The following is a 27,171-nucleotide window of genomic DNA, read 5'->3' as shown; positions in this document are numbered from 1 at the left end:
AACATTTAGAATTTCATTATTAACTAAAAGGGATTCTTTTTTTTTTAATCTAAACTAGAAGAATATTAAAAATGAGGTTAAACAATGTTTTAGTTGTACTTAATATTTTTATGTTGTGTTTTCTAAGGGTTATGAAAACTACTGACAAGAACTTTGTGTTTCCACTTTTTTCCTATGCTTCTTCAGGCCAGATGGAGACTGTGTATCTTCACTTAATGGCGGAAACATTAAAGGCATGGAAGGAAATTCAACAGGACACTTACCAAAATTCTGCCACGAGTGTGGGACTAAATACCCTGTAGAATGGGCAAAGTTCTGCTGTGAATGTGGCATTCGAAGAATGGTTCTGTGAACAGAGTCCAAAAAAAAGCTAAGTCTAAAATTTTATGACTGTTGCTGCTTGGACAGCTAAGCACTTCCTCTAGTGAATTTATGCTAAAATTATTCAAAATACTTTTTTCAGCAATTTTTGAAGCATAATCTTTGGCTGTGTAATGTGTGTGTGTATATATTTGTGTACATATACTGTGTATAATAAATACCTGATGCCCCAAACTGTGCCATTCAAGGAAATATTCACTCATCTGTCAAAATAATTTCAAGTGGAATCATTAACTTAGGTGTTACTTTTCTGTTATTGTTGTTAAAGCACATGAAGCATACCTCCACAAAATCAAACACTAGTGCTCAGTCCTTCAAGCTTTAGGGATGATCATTACCTTGAGCAAAAAATCAGAACAAACATATTTATTATCGGTGCCTATTTTCAGATAGTATCATAGGATGGGATGCTTGAAATTTTGGAAATGAAGAGAATATTTTTAGTTACAACTAGTTATGTGAGATCATTTCTGTAGAGCTTGCCAACAATTAATTTTATAAATATTAAAAAAGAAAGGAAAAAAGCCCCACGGGTCTAGGTTGTCCTTTACTCGGTATGTCACTAATTTTATAATTTAAAGGTCTTTACTCATTCTTTAAAATGTAATTATGCAGTTTCCTTTTTAGAAACACAACACTGAAAAATACAAATGTGTCTTATTCCAGTCATAACTGAATGATTTTTTTTTACTTCTTTGTTAGTTGAATGTATATTCTATTTCTAATTGTATCTCCATATTTCATTTTTTTCATAACCTCATGTCTAAAGAGTTTTATTTTACTACTTTTTTTATTTGCAAAGTTTGAAAATAATATAAAATGCATAAATTTCCTTACAAAATTCCACACATTTATTTCTGTGTAATTAGAAAAAATTATTTTTAATAGATTTTAAACAAACCACCTCACCTAATAATTTGGATAGTTAATCATTAGCAATTTTTAAATTTTAATTTCCCTTGAAGTATAGTTAGATGTAGTTATGAGTAGGTCAAGAGAATATCTAATTTTCCTACTTATATTTTCTTTTTAGTGTTTAATGCCAAAACACCATTCACATCACAGTAAAAACCCCACTGAAAATGCATTGCTTTAATGCATTAGCTGACTTATGTAATTAAACATTCACAAAAATTTAATTATACTTTAATTTTGGCTAAAATGTAGCTTTTAATCATTGTCACTTTCAATGTAACAGTATTTAGCAGATTTCTTTGATTGCCTATGCAGCCATATTCTGTAATTTATTAGTAATTGCTGTTGAATGGAAAGAGCTTTGATCTTATAAAGTTATAAGCAAATCTTTTATAGGCAGTTTATAGCTTCTCGTTTATGACTGTGATCAACTGTAAGGGTTAATGTAGAAATTTGTGGCTTAGAATTTTTCTGAAATTTATTTATGCTTATACTTTGTAATTGTATTCATTAGTTTTTGGGGTTTTGTTTTTTGTTTCTGTTTTTGTTTTTCATTCGGGCAGGGTATGTAAACTTGAGATAATGGGAATTGTTATTTTATTTTCCTTATGATTTCTTTCCTGACTTTTTATTAACTTTTTTTTTCTGGTTGTCTTCATTCAGTCAAATTAGTCTTTAAAAAAAGTCCATTTATTAGAATAAGCTGTAATTAATTTAGGAGAATAATGTACGTATTAGATTTTCATTTCTATAATATGTTATTCTGTCTTAATTGTTATAAATCATAGGAAGAACTTTAAACTTTGTTTTACCTGGAACTGAGCACTATTTTTTTTTTAAGACCACATAATTTTTGCCCAAGGGGAAGGGTAGATAAAATGAACTTAAACAGAAGTGGCACGTGTTTGTTTCTCACAGAATTTTGCAGTAGCAAGTAAATGTTACAATGTACTACATGGAAAATAAGTTGGTAAAAAAAAAATCATCCAATTCTAGAACCCAGAGATTATTATAAATAGTAAGTTGGTGAAGTATACTTATGAATTATGAAACATGTTGTGACAATGTGTTTAAATGCATTTTTATATTACTTACATATATTATTCTCACATTGATTTGTTGTGCAATAGTTCAGTTTATGAGAAATTTTCCTAGATCATTTAGTTTATTTTTATTTATTTTCACAAGTATTTGCCAGTGTGGTAGAATAAAAAATGATTATAAGCTTAAATTTAAAATGTAAAAATTGCTTATATATTATTCTGAAAGTCATTAGCTTGAAAAAGTAAAATTATTATGGTTGCTGTTGTCTCTTGTTCACAGTTTTTTATTATAAATATTGTCTTCATTTTTGAACCTATTCAATAAAGATGAAGCAAAAAAAACAAAAAAAATTCAGTCGGTCTTTATTAATGTCTTAGCTTTTACCCAGACATAGGTAGAAAGATAAGAGCACACTGAAATATGAAGAAAATATTCAAAGTCTAAATACAAATTTTTTTTTAAATGACAGAAAGTAGCTTTTAATTGGCCATTTTTTTGTGCCATCAGCTTTTAAAAAAATTGCTATTACTTTACTGAATTGCAGTGTTTTCTGACTTCAAAGTATTCTATATGTTTCATTACAAGATTTCTAATGCATAGTAAATTCTCTTCATGGCCGGTAAAATATAGCAGTTGAAAACATTAGTGAACTTAAGATGGATAGAAAACATTGCGTGTATATTTCGAATTAGGTAATGTTACAGTTAATGGCAAAAAGTATTGGTTTGTCATCAATACTTAGTAATTTTAGACTATCATATTTAAAATTTTAAACAGGAGCTGTCTCTAGTAAAAATATAATCAAATTAGGGGCACCCGGGTGGTTCAGTCGATTAAGCATCCCACTTCCACTCAGGCATGATCTGGTGGTTTGTGAGTTTAAGCCCTGCATTGGGCTCTGTGCTGACAGCTCAGAGCCTGGAGTCTGCTTTGGATTATCTCCCTCTCTCTGTCCCTCCTCTGCTTGCACTCTGTCTCTCTCTCAGGAAATGAATAAACATAAAAAAATTTTTTAATATAATTAAATTAAACATGTTTGATTTGTACTCAATGCAATATATTTGCATTGTCGGTATATGTACTTTATGTGGTGGATATATTTTTAGTACTAAGATAATTTTTCCAACTGTGTTACTGAATTGAGCAGTAGAAAATCATTAAAACCAAGTTAATGATAGCCACACTTATTTTCAGAAGTTCAGAAGTTTTTTAGTTAATTACTACTATCAGGATACTCATATGGAAGTTTGCTTGGCTTATACGTGGATTGCTTTTTTTTGCCACTAGAGGGTGCTTTTAGATAATTTAATATTACCAGCTTCCAATTTTATTTTAAAGGCCTCTCCGCAACATAGATATATCTATATCTATCTCATGACATTATGGAGATTTATAAAAGATAGTTTTTATTCTTCATTTTGTTGTGACTTTAATAATTCGTAAGCTGTTTTTTTTTTAATGTTTATTATTTTTGAGAGAGCGAGAGACAGCAAGCAGGGAAGGGGCAGAGAGAGAGGGAGACACAGAATCGGAAGCAGGCTCCAGGCTCTGAGCTGTCAGCACAAAGCCCCATGCGGGGCTTGAACTCAGAGACCGTGAGATCATGACCTGAGCTGTAGTCGGCCACCCAACCCACTGAGCCACCCAGGCGCCCCCATATGCTGATTTTTAAGAACCTTAATCTAGCTCATTTTAGGCACCATTGTGGTAGTAATTAATAGGAATGTTTAATATTTAACCCTCACATTTTGTTAACAATTTATGCATCTCAAACGTATTACTCAAACATTACCAGATACTCTTTATGCTATTACTTTAATATTTCATTTTAGTTGTACAAGAGCTACAATCTTTTTTAAGATAAGAATTTTTTTTAATCATCTAGCCTAACTTAACGATATTTAATATAGGTGAGTGACATCTGCTTATTTTATTTTTTATTTTGTTTTTTCTTTTTAAATGTTTATTTTGAGAGGGAGAGAGAGAGAAAGAGTGGAGAGGGGCAGAAAGGGAGAGAGGAAGAGAACCCCAAGCAGGCTCTATACCCTCAGCATGCAGCCAACACAGGGCTTGATCTCACAGACCACAAGATCATGACCTAAGCTGAAATCAAGAGTCAGATGCTTAACCAACTGAGCCACCCAAGCGCTCCTAAGTTTTTAATTCCAGTTAGTTAACATACCCTTTTATATTAGTTTCAGGTGTACAATATAGTGATTCAACAATCCATCCATACATACATCACACAGTGCTCATCCCTGACAAGTGCACTCCTTAATCCCCATCACCTATTTTACCCATTTCCCCCATCCCTCCCCTCTCGTAACCTCAATTTCTCTGGTAGTGACCAGGGATGCTGCCAATCATTCAACCATGAACCACACACCCACCCCCACAAAAAAGAATGCTAATTTCTTGGTTTGGATAAATGTACCATGCTTATGTAAGATGTTAGCGTTAGAGGAAACTTGGTAAAAGGTATACAGGAACACTGTACTATCTTTGCAACTCCTATATATCTGAAACTATTTCAAAATATATAAATAAAGCTTATACTTAAGGGCAACATACAGCTTCAGAGTCAAACAATCGATATTTTCATAATTTATTTCTATTACAGTGTACTATGTACTATAGCTGAAGTATTGTTTTGATTTTTTGCAAATTACTTGAATCAATGAAATTTATATTGCCAGTGATATATGTTGACATTTTTGAGACCAATAACATACTTTCAAATGTCTTCAAAGGGGTCTTTAATCATCTTACCTAAAATACCTCCTCTGTGGATCAATCTTGTTTTTTCTTTCTTTGTTTTCCAGAGAACTTGTTTTCTGTAATAATTTTGTTCATTTGTTGAGTGTTGCCTTTTTTTGGAATATATGCTCCCTGAAGGCAGGGGCTTTCTTGTACCTCTAGGTCCAGAACTGTCACATTAGAGATGGATACTTAATAAATATTTGTTGAGTGAATTATCTGTATCTGTGTTGCATCTTCCTGTTAAGCGGTATTCAAAGGATGGGGCTTCTTTAAACCCACTGGGCTGTGAAGATTGAAGTCCCAACCATAGTATTTAACTTAACCTTGATGAAAGTAACTCCTCTTTCTTAAGTATAAAGATGTATTTGTCTACATATTTAAACTTTTTCACAGCTAAAGACAAATCCTTTCCTTTCTGCTGGGAATGCTGGGTAAGGAGATGATAAGGTAGATATCTGTGATTTTATACTTTCCTGTCAGATCTTTCTGATTTCTCCTAGAAAGCTTTTACTTCACCTGATGAGATGTTCTTCAAACCAACCGCCTTTCATTTGATAGGATTTGGACCATTTCCAGAACAATTTATAAGAGTTCCTGTCCAATTAAATTCTTGGGTAAAATGTTCCCATTTGATTCAGATTATTTTCAAACATAAAATTTGTGATAAGCATCAAAGGTAGAAATTGGCAAGCACATGCCCATCTCTCACATGGTAGCACCTGGTACATTATTGAGTTATTTGTTGACCTTAGTGGTGGCACAAATGAAAAAATCATCAATCCCACCCGGGAAGTATGGAAAGGATGGGACCCTTAGTCTGTGTTTTAAAGAAAGAAAAACAGGAGCAGTGAGCCCTAAATTGTAAATGTTTCCACAATATTCCCCATGTAAGATACAGATAGAAAATTGATTCACTTTGATAATAAGATCTTAAAGTGTATCTAACCTACCCCCTACTTAGAAAACTTGTTTTCTACAGAAAACCGCAGTTTTTTCTTACTGTTGCGTATGAAGAGGATGTAAAACAAATAAGTGAAAATAAACCCCGGGTTATTCCAAACCAAAGTAACCATTTTGCATCTTTCTCAAATACTAAATACTTGGTGAATCTAGGTGCATACATATATTTAGGTACTGAGACATAAAAAACTGTTGGAATTGGTGATTATCAATGTACCTACCTATTGTATTTTTCTTGTCCTATAATATCTCCACAGATTCTATTATTTGGTCAGAATCAAGACTGAAAGCTGTTTCACAACAAAGTTTAGAAATGAAAATTCCATGGAGATGTTGAGAACACAAAGCTGTGGAGTCCTATTGGTTCAAATTAATTATGTTCTATGCTCCTATCATATCTACCTTTAAGTAAGTTGTATTTTATTGCAGTAAAGTATTTTTTTGATAATTAGATTTTTATTGATACACTGGTTTAATGTGATTTGTCTGTATGTATTAACCACCATATACCTAGCTTTTCCCATTAGAAGCTCAAAGGAACGCAAAAGATCATATGCTTTTTCAGGAGAAAACATTTTAAACAAATGTGGATAGAAAACAAATTATGTAAATAATAAGTTGTATTTAAGATAAAATATTAAGATGAATCTGATCAAATAATAATGCCTGATACCGGAAATTAAGTGCTGGGCAACGAAAGGAAGAAATATTAACATTATCTAGAATCATCATGGAAGCCATAGCAATTGAGGAGAAAGGAATTGAGATGCCCCTTGAAGTTTGAGCAGGATCTGTAGTTTTAAGAGAACTGTCTTAATCCTGGAAGGAGTATTTCCTTCAACGGATTCCTTGGGAGCCTATTCTAAAAGACTTTTAATTGAGACCCTTTATATAATGCAATATTCCCCAAAGTGCATTTAGGTAATGGATTTTACATAAAAGTAGTGCTCTCTAGTCAAATTTTGGAAATGATTTTTAGTGTTAAGCTTTTTTTTTAAAGCCGTATGTGTTTATACATCCTTTAATATACTTGTATAAATTGTAAATCTCTGAAAGAAAATTTATCTGACTCCAGAACTCAGAATCCTCCCTCTTTTTATTTTTCTTTTTATATTTCTCCCCCTCCTCCTCCTCCTCCTCCTCCTCCTCCTCATCTTTCTTCATCTTCTGTGCCGTCATCATCTTTTTCTGTAATATTGATGAGGATTAGGATTACTTGGGACAAACTTTAGAAAATACTGCTTTATTTTTTTTTTTATTTTTTTTTTCAACGTTTATTTATTTTTGGAACAGAGAGAGACAGAGCATGAACGGGGGAGGGGCAGAGAGAGAGGGAGACACAGAATCGGAAACAGGCTCCAGGCTCTGAGCCATCAGCCCAGAGCCCGACGCGGGGCTCGAACTCACGGACGGCGAGATCGTGACCTGGCTGAAGTCGGACGCTTAACCGACTGCGCCACCCAGGCGCCCCTAGAAAATACTGCTTTAAAGCATTGTAAATGTACATACTGGAAAGAAAATGTTCATTGGGATAAAACAAGTCTCTAATTGGAGAGTAAAAATATAAAAATATAATATCCAAGTTCGTTATTAACTAGCCTGCCTTGTCTCCACTTACCTTCCTAGTGGGTAGGAAACAACGAAGGTAAATACAACCATAAATACCTGGGTATTTTTTTTTTCAAGCATTTGGTACACAGTATAGGCTGAATACTGTTTTGAGTGTGAATTTTCTCTAAAATTCAAACATATCATAAACAAATGAAAATCAAGGAAGAAAATTTTAATAACTTATTGCAAGCATTTAAAAATATTGTTCTTTATTTTGCCATAATCTCAGAATCATTTTCAACACTTGTTAGGGATGTTTGAGACAGGCTTCAAGGAACATTTTCAAGGACAGTTTGAAGAGCTTGCCTTAGAAACTTAAAATTCCCTCATTTCTACAGCTGATGGTTTACCAACAATACCAGTTCATCAGAGTGAAGGTGTACCACACAGTTGACCATGTTTTATGGTGGAAGGAAGCATAGCTTACTTGGAAAAGTCCATCTGAAGAAAGAGCTTGGTGAAGAATCATTTGCTCCTGAGTGTGAGCTCCCTTTTCTAGAGTTAATAATGAAAACCAAACAAAAAACATACTTGTTTCAAAGCCCTATTAATGGAGCAGTCAGTGAATTCTGTACAACTGTCTGTACAATTCTACACAGCTACCTGCACCAGTGAGGGTGAAACGCCATAGGATTTAGGGAGAGGGAGAAAGAGAGGCAGGGACACAAACCTGAACCGAGAGGAAAGTCTTACCACCACACACTGGCACCAGAGCCTCATCTGAAGCTCAAAGCCGGTCAGCACTTTACCAGGTGGTAATGAAAGTGTAAAAGAGCAGTAAGGCTGTGAGTTAAGCAAAGTGGTGGCTGTTGAAGGACTCTGGCCTGGCTAGAATAGGTTTTTCATTTCCCTTTATAAGTAAGCAAAGACTATTGGCAGACTTTTCTAAACTGGATGTGGTATATACAAAAGCTTCTTTTAAAAGACTAAAATTTAACATAGAAAAGCAAAGTTCCTGTTCTTATATAGTTTTGGGTCCTGGTTTCATGCACATTCTGAGTAATAAGGTATTAAAAGTCACATATTCAATGACAGTGAGAGATCAAATAGTGGTACAGTATTAAAATCTTGTTTTAAAAGGCATTAAGTGAATCTGACAGTGTTATTACATAGGCCATTTATTATCAAAGGAGGAATGTTATCCAAACTAAGCAATGTTTGTAATATTGTATGAAAATATTTGTATATAATACAGATACAGTGTCAAAATTAAATATACACATTTCATTAATTAAAAGGTCAACATATATTATTCTGTTAAAAATATACTTCCCAAATTGCAAACTCATTTAGACAAATTTCATTACATATAAATGACCAAAATAACTCAGTATTATGGTTTAGCATCCTTAGAACAGGCGAGTTTCTATTTTGTGAAACTATTCTTTATGGTCATCTTAAAACATTTGCTATACCATCTAGTGAAGGCACTGTGTTATACATTCATGTATGATTACATGTCTTAATCTCTCTCTTAAATCTCTTGTACTCCTTCATACTGCTGCTGCTTTAAGGTATATGACTCCTCCTCTCATGGACGTTACCCACATCTCACTGTTAATTCTGAAACATTTTCAGCACAGAGACACCAATTTCCACTCTCATTGTAGTATGCTGATGCATAAAATTAATTTGATCATAAAGCAATGTTATTTTTTAATCCTTGCAACCTTTATATACTTCACAGATTTTATCTCTTCTTCTGAAATTGTAAAACAGGTTTAAAAAGTATTATTGCAACTAGTAGTTTACATGGATTATCTTACAAAAATCACAGAATTAATACTGATTGATTATGTCCAAAAACATATAAAATAGTTTGTTGATTGCAGCATTTGGTTTCCACTGTCTGCGTCCATCTAGTTCTAGTTCTATTGTATGAATTTCTCAGCTGCTGTAATCCACTTTTACCAGGAGGCATTCTGTCACTTCTAGGGTATTCTACCCCCAAAAACTGTGTGAGCAAATAGATTCTTGGAAGATACAACTAAAGTCATATGTCTTTATATTGCCACTCCATATTTTTCAATGTTCTTTAGAGCCCCTCAAAATTTTATTCCAACAAGTTTTTATCTTTTGTAGTAGTATCCCTAGGAAACACAAGCTCTTCTGTTTTCTCTGTTCCTTTAAAGATTTGCTGTCTTCCTAGAAAAATAAATTTAAAAAGTTTCAAATTTACATTAAAAAAACACCTTTTAAAATATTCAATTATTAATTTCCATCCTATTAGGTTGTGCTGAAAGTTTGGTGTAATTGAAAAGGGAGGATCTTGAATGATATTTTTTGAACTATGATTTCTAACTATACTTGTGATAATTGATGTGGAGGAAATTCAAGATTGTTGTGGTTTAAGATTTAGGATTAAAGAGCTACATCAGGTGGCTGCCATTTTCACCACTGCAACAGTGTACATGCTATTGAAATTCTGCTGAAATTTACATGGAAAAGATATTTGTAGATTACTCAATTGTCTTGTTTAATATAGAAAAAAGTGTATTTTTTTGTGGAAGGAAGAATTAACACTGAAAACATTCAGGGTATTTTGGCAAAGTTGATTGATGATGATCTACCTGATTGAGCTTGTGCCCTAAGGTCCACCCTGACAATCTGGTTGGTTTTCACTAGAGTATAGAAGACACGTGCCTCAAAACTAGTTTTCAGGCCCTGATGAAAATCTTACAAAAGGCTACCTGTACAACCTACAGAGAGTGGAGAAAGAAATACTTCACACGGAATAGATACATAAGGGAGCAGCTCTGTATACACTTGATCACATTCCAGTAAACCCCTGGAAGGGGGATTCATGGAGGGTAGCGTAATTCATCTTTTGGATAACAACCAATTATTGAGTGTTTTCTAGGTCACATATTGCGTTCCATGCTTTACATACATTATTTCATTTTATCTACTTAATGACTTTATGAAGTTGATGATTTTGCCTCCATTCACAGATGAGGGAACTGAGCTGCAAGAGGATAAATAAGCTACCATAGCCATGTAAGTATAATACCTGTGGTTTAAGATCATCTGTCCTATTATTAGTTTAGCCACAAATTGGGATCTCTCTTTGTTATATATTTAGTAACACTAACACATAGTCTTTAAATAATACACTTAAAAGATTAAATAGATTTCAAAGAAAAATATGAAGGAGAATTTCTCATATTCATTTTATTGAGGGTCTAGGACATCTTCACAAAATACAAACTGAAATTCATAGGACTAAGCAGTGTTGAAATGCATAGATGTGAAAATTTAAGTGACATTTCCTGGGACACCAAGATTGAGCATTCATTAAAAAGACAAATGCAAAAAAACATGATTTTACCTCTGTAATCCTGGGAACACAGATGTTATCTCCCTTCTCTAAGCTTTGTTTCCAAATTTTCTTAGCCAGAATCCCTCAATGTATTTATATTGCTCGTGTTCATTTCCACTCTTCCAGTTCAGCTGGAATTCCTATGATTTCCTGAGTCCCAGAGCATGCAACTCCCCCTCCTTCTTTAAGAGAAATAAGGGATTTCCATGCTCCCATATATCTATTGGTGGAATAACATTATAATAGTAACAGAAATGTGAAATAACGGAAATTACCCATCATTGCTATGAATCAACTGTCTTCGTTTTCCATGTCCCACTCTAGTTAATATTTACATCATTTTTAAGTTTTGTATTAAGCTTTTACTTAAATTCTAGTATAGTTAATATACAGTGTTAAATTAGTTTCAGATGTACGATATAGTAATTCGACACTTCCACACATCACTATGTGCTCATCACAAGTGCACTCCTTAATCTCCATCACCTATTTAACTCATCCTCACACCCGTCTCCCCTCTGGTAACCATGTTTCTTCTCTATAGTTAAGAGTGTTTCTTGGTTTGCCTCTCTCTCTCTCTCTCTCTCTCTCTTTTTTTCCCTGATGCACATTTGTTTTGTTTCTTAAATTCTTTCCTGCTTTGTTGAAGATTCGTTGACCATATAATTGTGGGTCCATTTCTGGGCTTTCTATTCTGTTCCATTGATCTCTGTGTCTGTTTTTGTGCCAGTACCATACTGTCTTTGATGATTACAGCTTTGTAATACAGCTTGAAGTTTGGAACTGTGATGTCTCTGCTTTGGTTTTCTTTTTCAAGATTGCTTTGGCTCTTCAGGGTCTCTTCTGGTTCCATACAAATTTTAGAATTGTTTGTTCTAGCTCTGTGAAAAATGCTGGTGGCATTTTGATAGGGATTGCATTCAATGTGTAGATTGCTTTGGGTAGTATTGACATTTTAACAATATTTGCTCTTCCAATCCACGAGCATGAAATATTTTTTTTTCATTTCTTTGTGTCTTCTTCAATTTCTTTCAAAAGTGTTCTATAGTTTTCAGAGTACAGATCTTTTGCCTCTTTGGTTAGGCTTATTCCTAGGTATCTTACAGTTTGGTGCAATTGTAAATGGGTTCGATTTCTTGATTTCTCCATCTGCTGCTTTGTTATTGGTGTATAGAAATGCAACAGTTCTGTATGTTGGTCTTATATCTTGCAACTTTGTTGAATTTGTGTATCAGTTCTAGAAATTTTGGGGTGGAGTCCTTTGGGCTTTCTACATAGAGTTATCATGTCATCTGCGAAGACCGAATGTTTGACTTCTTCCTTGTCAATTTCAATGCCTTTTATTTCTTTTTGTTGTCTGACTGCTGAGGCTAGGACTTCCAGTACTATACTGAACAACAGTGGTGAGGGTGGAAATCTTCGCCGTGTTCCTCACCTTATACGAAAGGCTTTCAGTTTTTCCCCACTGAAGATGATATTAGCTGTGGGGCTTTCATATATGGCCTTTAGCCTGCTGAGGTATGTTTCTTCTATCCCTACTTTCTGGAGGGTTTTTATCAAGAAAGGATGCTATATTTTGTCAAATGCTTTTTTCTGCATCTACTGAGAGGGTAATATGATTTTTATCCTTTCTTTTATTAACGTAGTGTATCATGTTGATTGATTTGTGGATATTGAACCACCCCTGCAGCCCAGGAATAAATCCCACTTGATTATGGTGAATCATTCTTTTATGATACTGTTGGATTTGATTTTCTAGTGTCTTTTTGATAATTTTTGCATCCATGTGCATCAAGGATATTGGTCTGAAATTCTATTTAGTTGGGTCTTTGTCTTGTTTTGGAATCAAAGTAATGCTGGCTTAATAGAATTAGTTTGAAAGTTTTCCTTCTATTCCTATTTTTTGGAACACTCTCAGAAGAATGAGTATTAACTCTTCTTTAAATGTTTGGTAGAATTCGCCTGGGAAGCCATCTGGACCTGGATCCTTGTAGTTGGGAGATTTTTGATTACTGATTGAATTTCTTCACTGGTTATGGGTCTGTTAAAATTTCCTATTTCGTCCTGATTCAGTTTTGGTAGTTTATATGTTTCTAGGAATTTGTCCATTTCTTCCAGATTGCTCAGTTTGTTGGCATATAATTGCTTATATTATTCTCTTACAATTCTCTGTATTTCTGCAGTGTTGGTTGTGATCTCACCTCTTCAATTCATTATTTTGTTTATTTGGGTCCTTTCTCTTTTCTTTTGTTAAGTCCAACTAGGGGGTTATCAATTTTGTTCACTCTTTAAAAGAACCAGTTCTGGGTTTCGTTGATCTATTCTTTTTTTAAATTTCTGTATCATTTATTTCTGTACTAATTATTTTATTTTATTTTATTTTTTTAATTTTATTTTATTTCCCTTCTTCTGCTAGGTTTGGGTTTTAATTGCTGTTCTTTATCCAGCTCCTTTAGGTGTAAGGTTAGGTTGTGTATTTGAGACTTTTCTTGCATCTTAAGGAGACCTGTATTGTTACATACTTCATTCTTAAACTGCCTTTGCTGCATCCCAAAGGTTTTGGGCCGTTGTGTTTTCATTTTCATTTGCTTCCATGTATTTTTTTTTAATTTCTTCTTTAATTTCCTGGTTAACCCATTCATTCTTCAGTAGGATGTACTGTAACCTCGTCTTTCCAAATTTTTTCTTGTGATTGACTTCAAGTTTCATGGTGTTGTGGTCTTAAAATATGTGTGGTATGATCTCAATCTTTTTGTACTGCCTGAGGCCTGATTTGTGACCCAGTATGTGATCTCTTCTGGAGAATTTTCCATGTGCACTCAGAAAGAATGTGTATTCTGCTGCTTGTGGATGCAATGCTCTGAATATATCTGTTAAGTCTATCTGGTCCAGTGTATCATTCAAAGCCATTGTTTCCTTGCTGATCTGCTTAGATGATTTGTCCATTGTTGTAAGTGGGGTGTTAAAGTTTCCTACTATTATTGTATTATTATCAATGAGTTCTGTAAGTTTGTTACTATTGTTTTTCTTTTTATTACTAATTTTATTTTTTTCATTTACATCCAAATTAGTTAGCATGTAGTGCCACAATGATTTCAGGAGTAGATTCCTTATTGCCCCTTACCCATTTAGCCCATCCTCCCTCCCACAACCCCTCAAGTAACCCTCTGTTTGTTCTCCATATTTGAGTCTCTTATGTTTTGTCCCCCTCCCTGTTTTTATATTATTTTTGCTTCCCTTCCCTTATGGTCATCTGTTCTGTGTCTTAAAGTCCTCATATGAGTGAAGTCATATGATACTTGTCTTTCTCTGACTGACTAATTTCGCTTAGCATAATACCCTCCAGTTCCATCCACATAGTTGCAAATGGCAAGATTTCATTCTTTTTGATTGCCGAGTAATACTCCATTGTATGTATATACCACACCTTCTTTATCCATTCATCCATCGATGGACATTTGGGCTCTTTCCATACTTTGGCTATTGTTGATAGTGCTGCTATAAATATTGGGGTGCATGTATCCCTTTGAAACAGCATCCCTGTATCCCTTGGATAAATACCTAGTAGTGTAATTGCTGGGCCATAGGGTAGTTCTATTTTTAGGGTTTTTTTTTGATGAACCTCCATACTGTTTTCCAGAGTGGTTGCACCAGCTTCCATTCCCACCAACAATGCAAAAGAGATCCTCTTTCTCCACATCTTTGCCAACATCTGTTGTTGCCTGAGTTGTTAATGTTAGCCATTCTGACAGGTATGAGGTGGTATCTCATTGTGGTTTTGATTTGTATTTCCCTGATATTGAATGATATTGAGCACTTTTTCATGTGTCAGTTGGCCATCTGGATGTCTTCTTTGGAGAAGTGTCTATTCACTTTAAGTTCTTTAAGTTTATTATTAACTGATTTATATATTTAGGTGGCTCCACACTGGGGGCATAAGTATTTACAATTGTTAGATCTTTTTGATGGATAGATGCCTTTATTATGATAGAGTGCCCTTCTTCATCTCTTATTTCAGCCTTTGGTTTAAAATCTAGTTTTTCTGGGGGTGCCTGGGTGACTCAGTCAGTTAAGTGTCCACCTCTTAATTTCAGTTCAGGTCATGATCTCGTGGTTTCATGAGTTTAAGCCCTTCATGGGACTCTGTGCTGACAGTATGGAGCCTGCTTGGGATTCTCTGTCTCCCTCCCTCTGCCCCTCCTCACTCACACTGTCTTTATTTATTTATAAATAAACTATTTAAAAAATAAAATGAAATAAATAAAATAAAATAAAATAAAATAATAAAATAAAATAAAATAAAATAATAAAGTCTAGTTTGTCTGAGATAAGTATGGCTACTCCAGCTTTCTTTTGATGCCCATTAGCATGATAAATGGTTCTCCATATCCTCATTCTCCATGTTGAGGTGTCTTGGGCTAAAATCAGTCTTTTGTAAGCAGCATATCAAGGAGTTTTTTTTGGGTTTTTTTGCCCATTCTGATACCCTATGTCTTTTGATTGGAGCGTTTAGTCCATTTCCATTTAGAGTAATTATTGATAGATATGAATTTAGTGCCATTGTATTACCTGTAAAGTCACTCTTCCTGTAGATTGTCTCTTTTCCTTTCTAGTTTTTGTTGCGTTTGGTATCTCTTTCCTGCTCGTAGGGCCCTCTTTAAAAATCCTCACAGAGATGGTTTAGTGTTTACCAACTCCTTTAGTTTTTTTGCCTGTCTTGGAAACTCTATTTCTCCTTTTCTGAGTGACAGTCTTGCCAGATAAAGGTTCTTGGCTGCATAGTTTTCCCATTTAGTATGTTGAATATATCATGCCACTTCCTTCTGGCCTGCCAAGTTTCTGTCGATATGTCTGCTGCTAACCTTATGTGTCTACCTTTGTAGGTTCAGGACCTTTTGTCCCTAGCTACTTTCAGAATTTTCTCTTTACCTTTGTATTTTGCAAGTTTCACTATTATATATCATGGTGTTGACCTGCTTTTGTTGATTTTGATGAGAGTTCTCTGTGCCTCTTGAACTTGAATGCCTGTTTCCTTCCCCAGATTATGGAAGTTCTCAGCTATAATTTGTTCATATAAACCTTCTGCCCCTTTTTCTCTGCTCTTCTTCTTGGACTCCTATGATATGGATATTATTGCACTTTATGGAATCACTGAGTTTCCTAAGTCTTTATTTGTGACCTAATAGTTTTTCCTCTTCTTTTCAGCTTTATTATTTTCCATAATTTTATCTTCTATATCACCTATTCATTCCTTTGATTCTTCTATCCCCATTGTGATTACATTCAGTTGGTTTTGCCTTTCAGTTAAAACATTTTTTATTGCAGCCTAACTAGTTTTTAGGTCTTTTATCTCGGCAGCAAGCGTTTCTCTGGTGTCTTCTATGCTTTTTTCATGCCCAGTTAGTATTCTTATGACTGTTGTTCAATATTCTTGTTCAGATATATTGCTTATATCTGTTTTGAGCAAATCCCTGGCTGTGGTTACATCTTGATCTTTCTTTTGGGGAGAATTCCTCCATCTTGTCATTTGTCTAAGTTTCTGTCTTTTCCATGTTATGAAAGCTTGTTGTTTCCGGCTCCTGAGAGTAGTGCTATATTAAGAAGGGATCATACATTGTCCAGGACCTGGTGCTTTAGAAAGTGTTTCTGGTGTATGCTGTGTGTAGTCTCTACTTTTGTGATTTGCCTGCTCTTTCCCCAGGTCAGTCCTCTGCGGAGTTCCCCCTCGTTTGCAATGGGGAGTGTTTGGGCCTTTATAAATAGGTGTATTTGATTTGTTTGTTAAAATAAGCCTGATTTAAAAAAAAAAAAATCCTACTCCAAAAAAAGAGAAAAAGAAAAGGAACAAAAACAAACAAGCAACCAAAAAACTTTATGCCTGATTCCAATGAGAAAGAAAGAAAGAAAGACCTGATCCAAAAATAGGAAAAGGAAAAAAACCCAAACAAACAAACAAAAATTATAAGCCTAATTAAAAAAAAAAAAAGCCCAGTCCTATTTCCACCAGAACCGAAGCAGAAACTTTGGAGCACTCTGTGATCAGTAGACCTGCTACATGCGGGGTGTCTGTGTTGGTCATCTGAGGAAGAGACCCGCTGTGCTTGCTCACAGACCTGTCCTAATAAAGATGCCCCTGCAGGATACAGGGGGGCAGGGTTTGGTGTAAGTGGCTCCAGCCTCCACTGGTGGTGCTGTATTGCTCACTGAAGCTTGTTATGTGGCAAACACTTTTTAAAGCATATTATATAATCATATTTAATTCTCATATAACAGAGGTAGCTACTTCTATTAGTCTTAATGCAGAACTGAGGAAACAGGGATTCAAAGAAGTAACTTTTTAAAGCTCATGCCATCAGTCAATAGTACAGTTGAGATTTGAATCCAGAGTCTGACTCCAGAGGCTTCACTACTGGTATAGAAGGGAGATAGAAACTACACTTGAATCAGCAGCTAGACAAGGCAGTAATCACTTCCTGCATTGGTTACCATTGAGCCAGCTGAAAGAGGTTTGTCTGGAGAGCATGCCTCGTGTTTAGAGTATGCAGCAATCTCAAGGGTAAGATATTTCCTCCCCCATACCTACTTCCCTTCCCCTTCTGGACATATTCAGTCTGAATGACAAATGTCCTTTTCAGTCTATCCAGAATGCATTCTCTTTCTAATTTAATGTTGAATATAATCTGAACTCAATCACTACATTGCCCCTCAAAATGGGATTCTGAAAAAGGCAAAGAGGTTCTTTAGGTGTGGATCAGAGCAAGACATTCAGACAGATAGGGGTTTGAATTCCAATTTGTTCTTTTACTAGCTGTATATCCCTGGGGAAATTAAATATTTTGAAGCTCAGTGTCCTCATCTCTATAATGGCAATACGACCACCTCTCCTAGGGTTATAGAGAGGGCTAGATACATAGTGCTTAATAAATGATAGTACTCCTACTTGACTTACTAGGAATATCAATTCTGAAGGCATCACACCTAGCAAAGGATGGGGTGTGTTTTATTGAGGGGTAAGTTCTAGGAAATAATGCCACAATGCACAGTCTGGGCTGAGCTTTCTCTTTGCACTTGTCAGTTCAGGTTCTCTCTCCAACTGGGGAGCCTTTTGGACTCCTGCTGCATACAGGGCTAGACTCCTGGGGAAGTGTTCAGAGTCCTCACTTTGACTTCAGGTCTAAGCCATGTTCTTCAATCCAGCTTCTCTGGCAATAAAGCCCCACTTTTAATTCATATCTGCCTTCTGTGTCTATTTCCCAATTCATTCACAGAATTTGGCCGTAAAATCGGGCTACAGTTGAGGCAGTGTGGTGGCGTGAGAGATCATAGCGTCAAACCACACCATCTAAATTGAACCCCAGATGTACCTCATACCAATCTGTGACCTTGGGAATGTTTCTAACTTTTTCTGTGTTGTAGTTTCTTAATGGTACATACTTGAAGGATTTTTGTAAAGTCTGAGGTAATATATATATAATACCTAGAGCAGTGCCTGGTACTCTCTTAGCACTAAATAAGGGTTGTTAAAAATAACATATCTGGAAATTTGTGTCAGAATAAAGGACAAATAAGAATCCTACTTCCAAGCCCCATCTTTGCTGACCCCAATCAAGCTCTGCCACCATGAACCACAGAACTGATTATTTCAGTGCTATTTGTGTCTCCTTTCCAAGACCTCCCCACCCTTGGTAGCTATTTTGAAATGTCTCTTAACTCCATCGCAATCACTCAGGGGATCCACTTTAAAAGTTGAATTCCCATGACATTCCCATGTCCAGCACTATGTTAATGCCTGTGAGATATGAAAAACTAATATAGAAGGGTATACTAACCGGGACAAAAGTAGAATTTTAATCAACATGAAAATAAAGTTAGCATTAATTTATTAAATCCTGACCATAAATTTTAATAAGCTTTATCCATCGGAAGCAAAATGAATTAAATAACAATAAAAGCTTATAACATGCTTGACTCATGAAGGAAATTCACTGTAGCTAAATTCAAAATTTAACATTTTGCCTTATAATTTCAAGAAAAAGGTGGGCTGTATCAGGTTAGTTAACTTTGTAAGAATTTAATTTAATTTCAAGATAGAAATTATTTGTGTATTTTCTTCTACAATTAGTTGATTTTGGAACATGGTATTCCATGCAACTTTCAACACATGAGAGAAGGAATTGAAAATATATAGCATACCTCTAACCCTTACTGCTTCCTAAGCCAAGAGTTGATATCACCAGTTTTGTCTGCAGACTTCTCAGTTCAGCCCTGATTTGAGACTTTATGTTCAACATAACTTTTCCAACAACAGTCACTATTAAGCAACTGGATGTATAAGCAATAAGAAGCCTATCTGCCATTCCTCCATTAGACAGTGCTTTGAAATCACTCTAAATAAGGATTAAAAGGCAGTCGCCTGGAGTATATGCCTTCACAAGATGCAAGCTTGGCCTTGATGGATGCATAGAACAGGATAGTCCAAAGTTATAGAAAAAAGGACAGTAGAAATTCCACATAAAAGACTAACATAAGTAAGGGGAAAAAATTGGAAATAAGCTTGGTAAATCCAGGACACCAAGAGGAGACTGGCTTGCATCAGGTAGATAATGTAATGATAAATGAAGTTCAAATTCCATTGTTTTTATTTTCATCACTGTCAATAGGGCTCAAAGATAATTTTACCATTTCACCTTCTGTGGGCAACTACTGGTATTAAAAAATAGAAACACACATGACCCTTTCCCTATCATGAAAATGTTAAAAATTTCTTTTTAAAAAAGCATAAGAAACTTTTTGGCTTTCTCTCACAGCTGGTAAAATTCCTCAAGGGGGGGCAATGGTAATAATATATGTTTTGTTGAAACTTTTTTTAGTACTAAGCACTTTACATGAATTATGCCATTTAATCCTTTCAACCTCCTATAACAGATACTATTTTTTTCTCCATTTTGCACATGAAGAAACAGTTGCCTAGTGTCAAGATAGTGTCTTCCAAATTTTGTTTTACTGTTTATATTTCATAACCACTAGCAGACAGGTAGGGGAAAATTAGCCCTATATACTTACCAAAATTATTTTAAAAAATAAAAAAAATTTTTGGACATATATATATGTCCAGTTTTAACACATAAAGATATTTGTTAAATACATTAGATGATCTCTTTTATTGGCTATGAGTTCTTATAAATGTGTACATATACAGATTAAAATTATTAATGTGTTTTAGAGGTAAAAATTTATCACATTAGCCTCTTGGAAAGTTATTATAGCAATGAAGTATGCAGTCATTTATTTTTACTCTTCTTTCATAAACTATTTGCCCAGCTAAGAATTGGTAAGATTTTCCTCTACTAGAGTTGAGTAAATGTACTTAAACCTCAGGTAATAATAAGCACTTAGAATTCTAAGATAATAGATACATCCATAAGAGAATTATAGCATCCTATCAGAGGACTAGTTTGTATTTCTGTTCAAAGTAAACAACTTACCTTGGGGGTACAGTTCAACAACTGTAACATGCCCTGTGAAACTCTTGATAAGTGGAGATTGAATTCCTCACTGTTATTCACTTTGACAAAGTGCTTCAACTTGTGAGCAGCACGATATAAAAACACAGCTTCCTATTATAGAAAAAAAATCAGAAGGGTTGTGGTTCAAATAAAATATGAAGAAATAAGCTTTCGTAAGGAGCCTAAAGCCAGAGCTGTGCTGCCAAATAATGCCTCAACTCCACCCCAGATTTCCATTCCAGTTAATCACATGACTGACAAATAACTAGACTAAAACTGTGTAGCTCCTAAGTGACAGTCTGAAGTCCCTAGAATTTGGTTTAATGATTATTTGACTTTTTAAAGTCTCCTTTCTTTATAATATACATTTATGATCTCATCACTTATGAGTGAGCATATAATAAGATTATTCAATTTTAAATGAGATAACCAAAGGAGAGGGCTTCTGGAGGCAACAGTAATGAAAGGTATGTGGTTTCTCTTATTATTTTTGTACCTTTTGAGCTATGGATGAATAGCTGGCAATAAGAAAATAAAGGTCCATATTCACTTCAAACAAGTCTTTCAAATATTTAAAGAAATTAAAATTAAAAGAATTTATGAATACACTATGAGATACTATGAGGTTAACTTGGTTACTGTGAAATTAAAAAAGACTTGAATATCATACTGGTTTCTGTAGATGGAAATAACACATACTATTTTCTGTAGAAGGAAATGACACAGACTTTTGTTGTAAGGTTTGTAAGTTGTAATATTCCACCAACCAGGGTAGTAGTTGTTTGAAGATAAACAAATATTGAAAGAAAAAATTTCAAAGTCCTAGAAGTAAATTATCGTCATGACATGTTTGTGAATATGCAAGCAATCACTCTAACAAATATTTTGCTGCAGAAGAATTTCAGAAATAAGGGATATGTATGTCTTTGAATTCAGCAGCTCTTCTAACATTTTCAAAGTGAAAATAGAAATGCTAAAATAGAAAAAAATTATTTACCAAATAAGCATAGGGATCTTTGTAAAATAATTATAAAAGAAGACCACAGTATAACTTAATAGGTCAATGGGAACTGTCTGGTGAGAAACAAAAGAATATGATATGAATATAAGCAATATAATTATCTCTAACAGACATACAAATAATATAAGCTTCTATAAAGTCAAATTTGAATGACATAAATTCCAAGTAATTATTATTACCTTATTATCATCACATGCATGTTTTTTAAAAACGTTAGGTTCATTATTCGGGCAATTGGTACGATTTTTTATCATGGTGTCCTGTAGAAAGTAATTATATAACAGTATGGTTAAATTGGGGACTTTTCTAATATGTAGCAATTTTTAAAACAACGTTATAAAACTTTGTCTTAATATATGCATTTTAAGGAAAATCACTTTAGCCTGGTTCAGCTGACTAGGCATAAAGAATAGTTTTCTGTAGTTGAAGAATAAACAAATATATATACAACCCCTCACATCTTTAGAGCTTCCCCCAGACTCCATAATTTAATCCCAGAAGTCACTGAGAGAATCTGGTTCATTTGGGGAAATAAAAGTAAGTACCTATTTCAGAAGTTATGTTATGTAGACAAAATACTATAAAATTTGAAATCATGAAGTTGAGATGCATTTAAGAGGTTTTCCAGTCCGGTTTCCTGCCACTACAAAACAGCAACAAAAGAAACTTACATTAGAATAAGAGAAAACCTCTTGACACAGTGAAATTGTATTTATTCTACACAGCTTTTTTTAATAATCCAATTTGTCTGGGATGCTTGAGATAGAACTTTGCTAGAAACAATGGGATTGAATGTGTGTGTGTTGTAATGTAGGAGTACGGAGGCAGATAGTACATGTTCATTTTTCATTTCTAAGGAATGTAGTATTAAAATGTGGGGACTACTTGAATCAAGAATTTAGTTGAGGTATTGGGAAGAACTTCCTAAGGATTCAGATTCTCTTATGCACAGGATTGGACTATTCTGTCAAGCAAACCAGCAATTCCATGCTATGAGAGCTTCTAGAAAGACTTCAAGTAATCTTAGCCTATAGGTTGTCACCAAAGAAACAGGAGAAATGGAGTAATGGCAAACTTTAGTCATGGTCTTCTCTCAGAAAAGTGTGCATTACTCTAGTTACCCGTGAAAAGCATAAATGGTATCTGGGTATATTTTGGCCTTAATAGTAGTATATACTATCTGCTTTACCTTCAGGAATTAGTGTCTGAACATTCATTTAACCACTCAACACTTACTATCAGCCAAAGTGCAAGGTCCCTGCCCAGCCCTATGAGAAAAAGAGACTAAGAAAACACAGTCCCAGTTTCTTGTGCCATTTGATACAAAGGGCAGGTGCTGCATCCCTCGGACACTTTTGCATCACTTTTTACCTTTGGAAAAGTATGCTTTTGTAAACAGAAAATTTGTTAGTGTAAACCACCCCCATTATACTGAAAATGTCTCAAGTGAAAATGGGTATATTTTCTATAACTCATGTCGCCATTATACACATTCTAGAAGAAGTAGTGAAGAATTGACATTTGCCTATTAAATCATTTTCCTATGGATATCCATTTAATTCCAAAAAACCCAATAAGTCATACATATATTTCTCTTTGATAAAACACAGAGCATTTTTTTTGTCATGACATTATTTTTAAAAAGCTATAGAAGAGACTCTATAGAGAACTAACAGGTTGCTAGAGGGGAGTTGGTGGGGGGATGGGCTAAATCGGTGATGGGTATTAAGGAGGGCACTTGTGATGAGCACTGGGTGTTATATGTAAGTGACGAATCACTAAATTCTACTCCTGAAACTAAAAGTACACTATATGTTAACTAACTGGAATTTAAAAAAGAACTTGAAGCATTAAAAAAAAAAAAAAAAGAAAAAAAGAAGATAGACAAATGTGCGGCTAATCTGTAATGTTTTCCAATTTACCAAAAATATACAAAATACACACAATTAGTACATAATTAGTACATTTATTGGATCATTTTAACAAATTGCATGGCACATGAATATCTGAAAAGCCATTTGGTGAAGCCATTGCTCCCAGTATTGAAAAAAACAACTCATTGATATGTAGTCATATGTTGTATGTATGTATGTATAACATACAGAAAGGTAATGTTATGCCAGTTGATTTGTTTGCCAAATGCTTGTTATAGTATATAAAGAAGTGACAATACACTTAAAAGGTTGACTTCTATAGAGGTAACAATTATTGACTCCAGTGCATTTTATGAATACATTAACAGGTGCACATGAGTGCCAATTACAGTTGGCTTCTGAAATTGTTTTTATGCAAACTTGATGAGAAGGATGGCTCAGACTAAGGTCAATGGAATCACGGAGTTGAAGAGAACCTTAGATATCCATCTCTTGAGTTACTTTACTTGATTTATCAATAATAATTTCTTATAGGCATCATGACATATTTGAAGATTTCTTCATATTTATTATGAATAGGTAAAATCAAAAAAGAAAAGCCAAGATCACATTGACTTTGAACTGCAATATTTTCCAGTATGAAACATGTTATATAAATTGTTCTAAAAATACATAATGTCCTTTCAATTATAAACTGACATGTCTTTCAGTATAATTTTCTTCTTGGGAATTTTTCCTATTATGTTTGTAACAGTAGCTTCTGCAGAAACACTAATTGTATGTAAAATGGATTTCATCTTTTCTTTTATATATTTATCTTTGATTTTTAAAAATCTCATTTTTTGTGTTTTTCCCCCATATCTTCCGTATGCCTGTTCTAACACAGCTCTTATTCCTTGTTCCATCTATCCTCCATTTTCCCCCTAAATAAAAAGAGCTCACCTTAATTTTCTCCATTTTCTCTTCTCTTACATTGTATTATTTTTAGATCTTTTTACTTTGGTTTCTTAGAAAGTGTTGAGAAGAAAAATTTTGACATTTTCTACTGCTTTCATGGATAATTCATCTTTGATATGAATTCATTTTTCTTATCTATGTATTCATTTGCTTATTTATGTGTTTATTTGTTCATTTATTTTGGTAGTATCAATACATAGTCTTTTTATTGTCTGGTTATCTTTTGAAGTGATGCTAAAGTAAATTAGATGATTTTTCAGCCAGTATACAACTCTTCCCTCCACCTTATCAGAGGACGTATTAGTTTCCTAGGGCTATTGTAGAAAATTACCAAAAACTTGGTGGCTCAAAAAAACCAGAAATTTATTCTGTCACAATTCTGGAGGTCAGAAGTCCAAAAGGAAGGTATCAGAGATTCTAGGAGAGAATCCATTGTTTGCCTCTTCTTTCTTCTGTTGGCTACCAGCATGCTTTGGCGTTCCGTGGCTTGTGGCCACATGGCTCTAGCCTCTGCCTGCAACTTCATCAGCTTCTTTTCTATGTGTTTGTTAGATCTCCCCCTGTGTTTCTCTCTCTTCTTTTTCTTCCAAGTTTTTATTTAAATTCCAGTTAGTTAACATACAGTGTAATATTCGTTTCAGGTGTAGAATTTAGTGATTTAGCACTTAAATACAATACCTGTTGCTCATCACAACAAGTGCACTCCTTAATCCCCATCACCTATTTAACCATCTCCCCATCCACCTCCCCTCTGGTAACCATCAATTTGTTTTCTATAGTTATGTGTCTGTTTCTTGGTTTGCCTCTCTTTTCCCCGACAATGTTCATTTGTTTGGTTTCTTAAATTCCACATATGAGTGAAATCATATGGTATTTGTCTTTCTCTGCCTGATTTATTTTGCTTAGCATACTACTCTCTAGCTCCATCCATGTTATTGCAAATGGCAAGATTTCATTCTTTTTGATAGCTAAGAAATATTCTAGTGTGTGTGTGTGTGTATATATATATATATATATATATATATATATATATATATATACTATTTCTTATTTATCCATTCATCAGTCGATGACATCTGGGCTCTTTCCATAATTTGGCTCTTGGCTACTGTTGATAGTGCTGCAATAAACGTCAGGGTTCATGTGTCCCTTTGAATTAGTATTTTTGTATTCTTTGGGTAAATAACTAGTAGTGCAATTGCTGAATTGTAGGGCAGTTCTATTTTCAACTTTTTGAGGAAGCTCCATACTGTTTTCCAGATTGGCTGTACCAGTTTGCATTGGCACCCCCACCTTTCTCTTATAAAGAGAATGCCACCTGTGATGGCATTTAGGCCCAACTGGGTCTAAATCCAAGATAGTTTCATTATGTCAAAATTCGTAATCACATCTGCAAAGACTCTTCTTCCTTATAAATTTCTAAAGATTTGAACCTGATGTCATCAAGTGACCATAGCCTCCTGTAGAGAAGTACTTCCCTGCCCATTGATGTTGAGTTTGACCAAAATACTGTGCTTTTGGATAGTGGACATTTGCAGATGGGACAAGAGCAGAGGCTTGAAATGTATTTGCACAACTGAGTTGGGCTACTTACACCAATGTCTTTCAACATGAGGAGAATAAGCCTCTGGTAGCAGCTTGTTCATTAGCTAATACTGTCTACTAAATTATCACAAAACTTAGTAGCTTAAAACAAGAAACATTTATTACCGTATAGTTTCTGGGGCCCAGAAATGTTGGAGGAGCTTAACTGAGTGCTTCTGACTCTGCATCTTCCATGGAGCTACGGTCAAGATGTTGGCCTTATCTGTAGTCAAGTGAGGCTTGACTAGGTCTAAAGGATCCACTTTCAAGAGATCTTTTTCACATAGCTACTAGTAGGAGGCCCCAATTTCTCACCACATGGGCCTCTCCATAGGTGTAAGTATCCTTACCAAGATGGTGGTTGGCTTCCTCACAAGCATGCAGTTCAACACAGAGCAAGGAGGAGGCTACAAAAATGTCTTTTATGACCTGGTCAAAAGTCACACACTGCCACTTCCATCTTATTCTATCGGTTGCCAGTGAGTCACTAATTACAGTCCATACTCAAGAAGCAGAGAATTAAGCTCCATCTCTTCAAAGGAGCATCAAAGAATTTGTAAACATATTTTAAAACTACCACATAGCTGTTCCTTCTGGGTCCTGTGACCCACAATGTAGCATGTAGAGGTGATCGAGCCCAACCAAGTTGCATACCTGTGATTTGGAAATAAATGCATACTGTTGTATGTCTTAGTGCTGTTTGTTATGAAGTAAAAGCTGACTCACAGAAAACTATTGCTTCTTGGATCAATTAATGGCCAAAAATAAGGTGGAAGGGGCAAGGGTAATGGCCTGGGGCAGCTAGTACCTTCAGTTCGCATATATTGTCTTAGAACATTCTTACTCAATTAGCATCATAAAGAGATAGTTCTCTTCTTAATTTTTCTTTTTCCTTTTTTTTTTTTCCTTTAGGAGAGAAGGTCAGTCTGGCCTACATGGAATCTTCATGGTTACATGTGTCTAAATGAACTAATGTCTATTGCTGATAAATGATTCTGGTCATCAGCTACATGCTATTTCTTTTCTATCTTCCTATTCATTTTGTAGAACAAGGCTGATTCTAAGGATTGGAGTTTTGACGCAGAAGATAAAGATTCAGACTCATACCTTGCCATTCTCTGAAAATGAACTTGTTGCCTACAGAAATAGTCTTAATTTCTGATCATCACTATCACAACCTATCCATGGTCCAAAGCCTTGTCCCATATAAAGATTCATTTGGAGGGCCTTTTCAAAGTG

The 27,171-nt window shown here is 34.6% G+C and overlaps 2 protein-coding genes and 1 long non-coding RNA gene across 6 annotated transcripts in view; 2 read left to right on the top strand and 1 right to left on the bottom strand.

The window, feature by feature from the left end:
• Window positions 1-2,175, top strand: part of ZC2HC1A (zinc finger C2HC-type containing 1A) — a 50,615-nt gene extending 48,440 nt beyond the window's left edge. For both annotated transcript variants that reach the window (XM_045454820.1, XM_045454822.1), the window contains one exon: window positions 187-2,175. In XM_045454820.1, the coding sequence (XP_045310776.1) occupies window positions 187-352 (166 nt within the window). In that variant the 3' untranslated portion in view covers window positions 353-2,175. The remainder of the gene's footprint in view (window positions 1-186) is intronic.
• Window positions 2,176-4,563: 2,388 nt separating this feature from the next.
• LOC123586015 lies at window positions 4,564-27,160 on the top strand. 2 transcript variants are annotated; one of them, XR_006706538.1, is made up of 3 exons: window positions 4,564-6,468; window positions 10,623-10,668; window positions 26,845-27,160. It is a non-coding gene; the product is annotated as an uncharacterized LOC123586015 (long non-coding RNA). The 2 variants fall into 2 exon arrangements; XR_006706539.1 differs by lacking the exon at window positions 4,564-6,468 and adding an exon at window positions 7,983-8,152.
• Window positions 7,855-27,171, bottom strand: part of IL7 (interleukin 7) — a 59,292-nt gene continuing 39,975 nt past the window's right edge. Inside the window, exons 3-5 of one of the 2 annotated variants that reach the window (XM_045454817.1) lie at window positions 21,697-21,777; window positions 20,476-20,607; window positions 7,855-9,816 (exon numbers count right to left, since the gene is read on the bottom strand). In XM_045454817.1, the coding sequence (XP_045310773.1) occupies window positions 9,697-9,816; window positions 20,476-20,607; window positions 21,697-21,777 (333 nt within the window). In that variant the 3' untranslated portion in view covers window positions 7,855-9,696. The remainder of the gene's footprint in view (window positions 9,817-20,475; window positions 20,608-21,696; window positions 21,778-27,171) is intronic. The other variant, XM_045454819.1, reaches the window with a different exon arrangement.

The sequence above is a fragment of the Leopardus geoffroyi genome, chromosome C3, assembly GCF_018350155.1.
Source record: "Leopardus geoffroyi isolate Oge1 chromosome C3, O.geoffroyi_Oge1_pat1.0, whole genome shotgun sequence".
NCBI classification, from domain to species: Eukaryota; Metazoa; Chordata; class Mammalia; order Carnivora; family Felidae; genus Leopardus; species Leopardus geoffroyi.
Note: the sequence above shows the minus strand (reverse complement) of the source record. Positions and strands in the feature narration are given on the sequence as shown.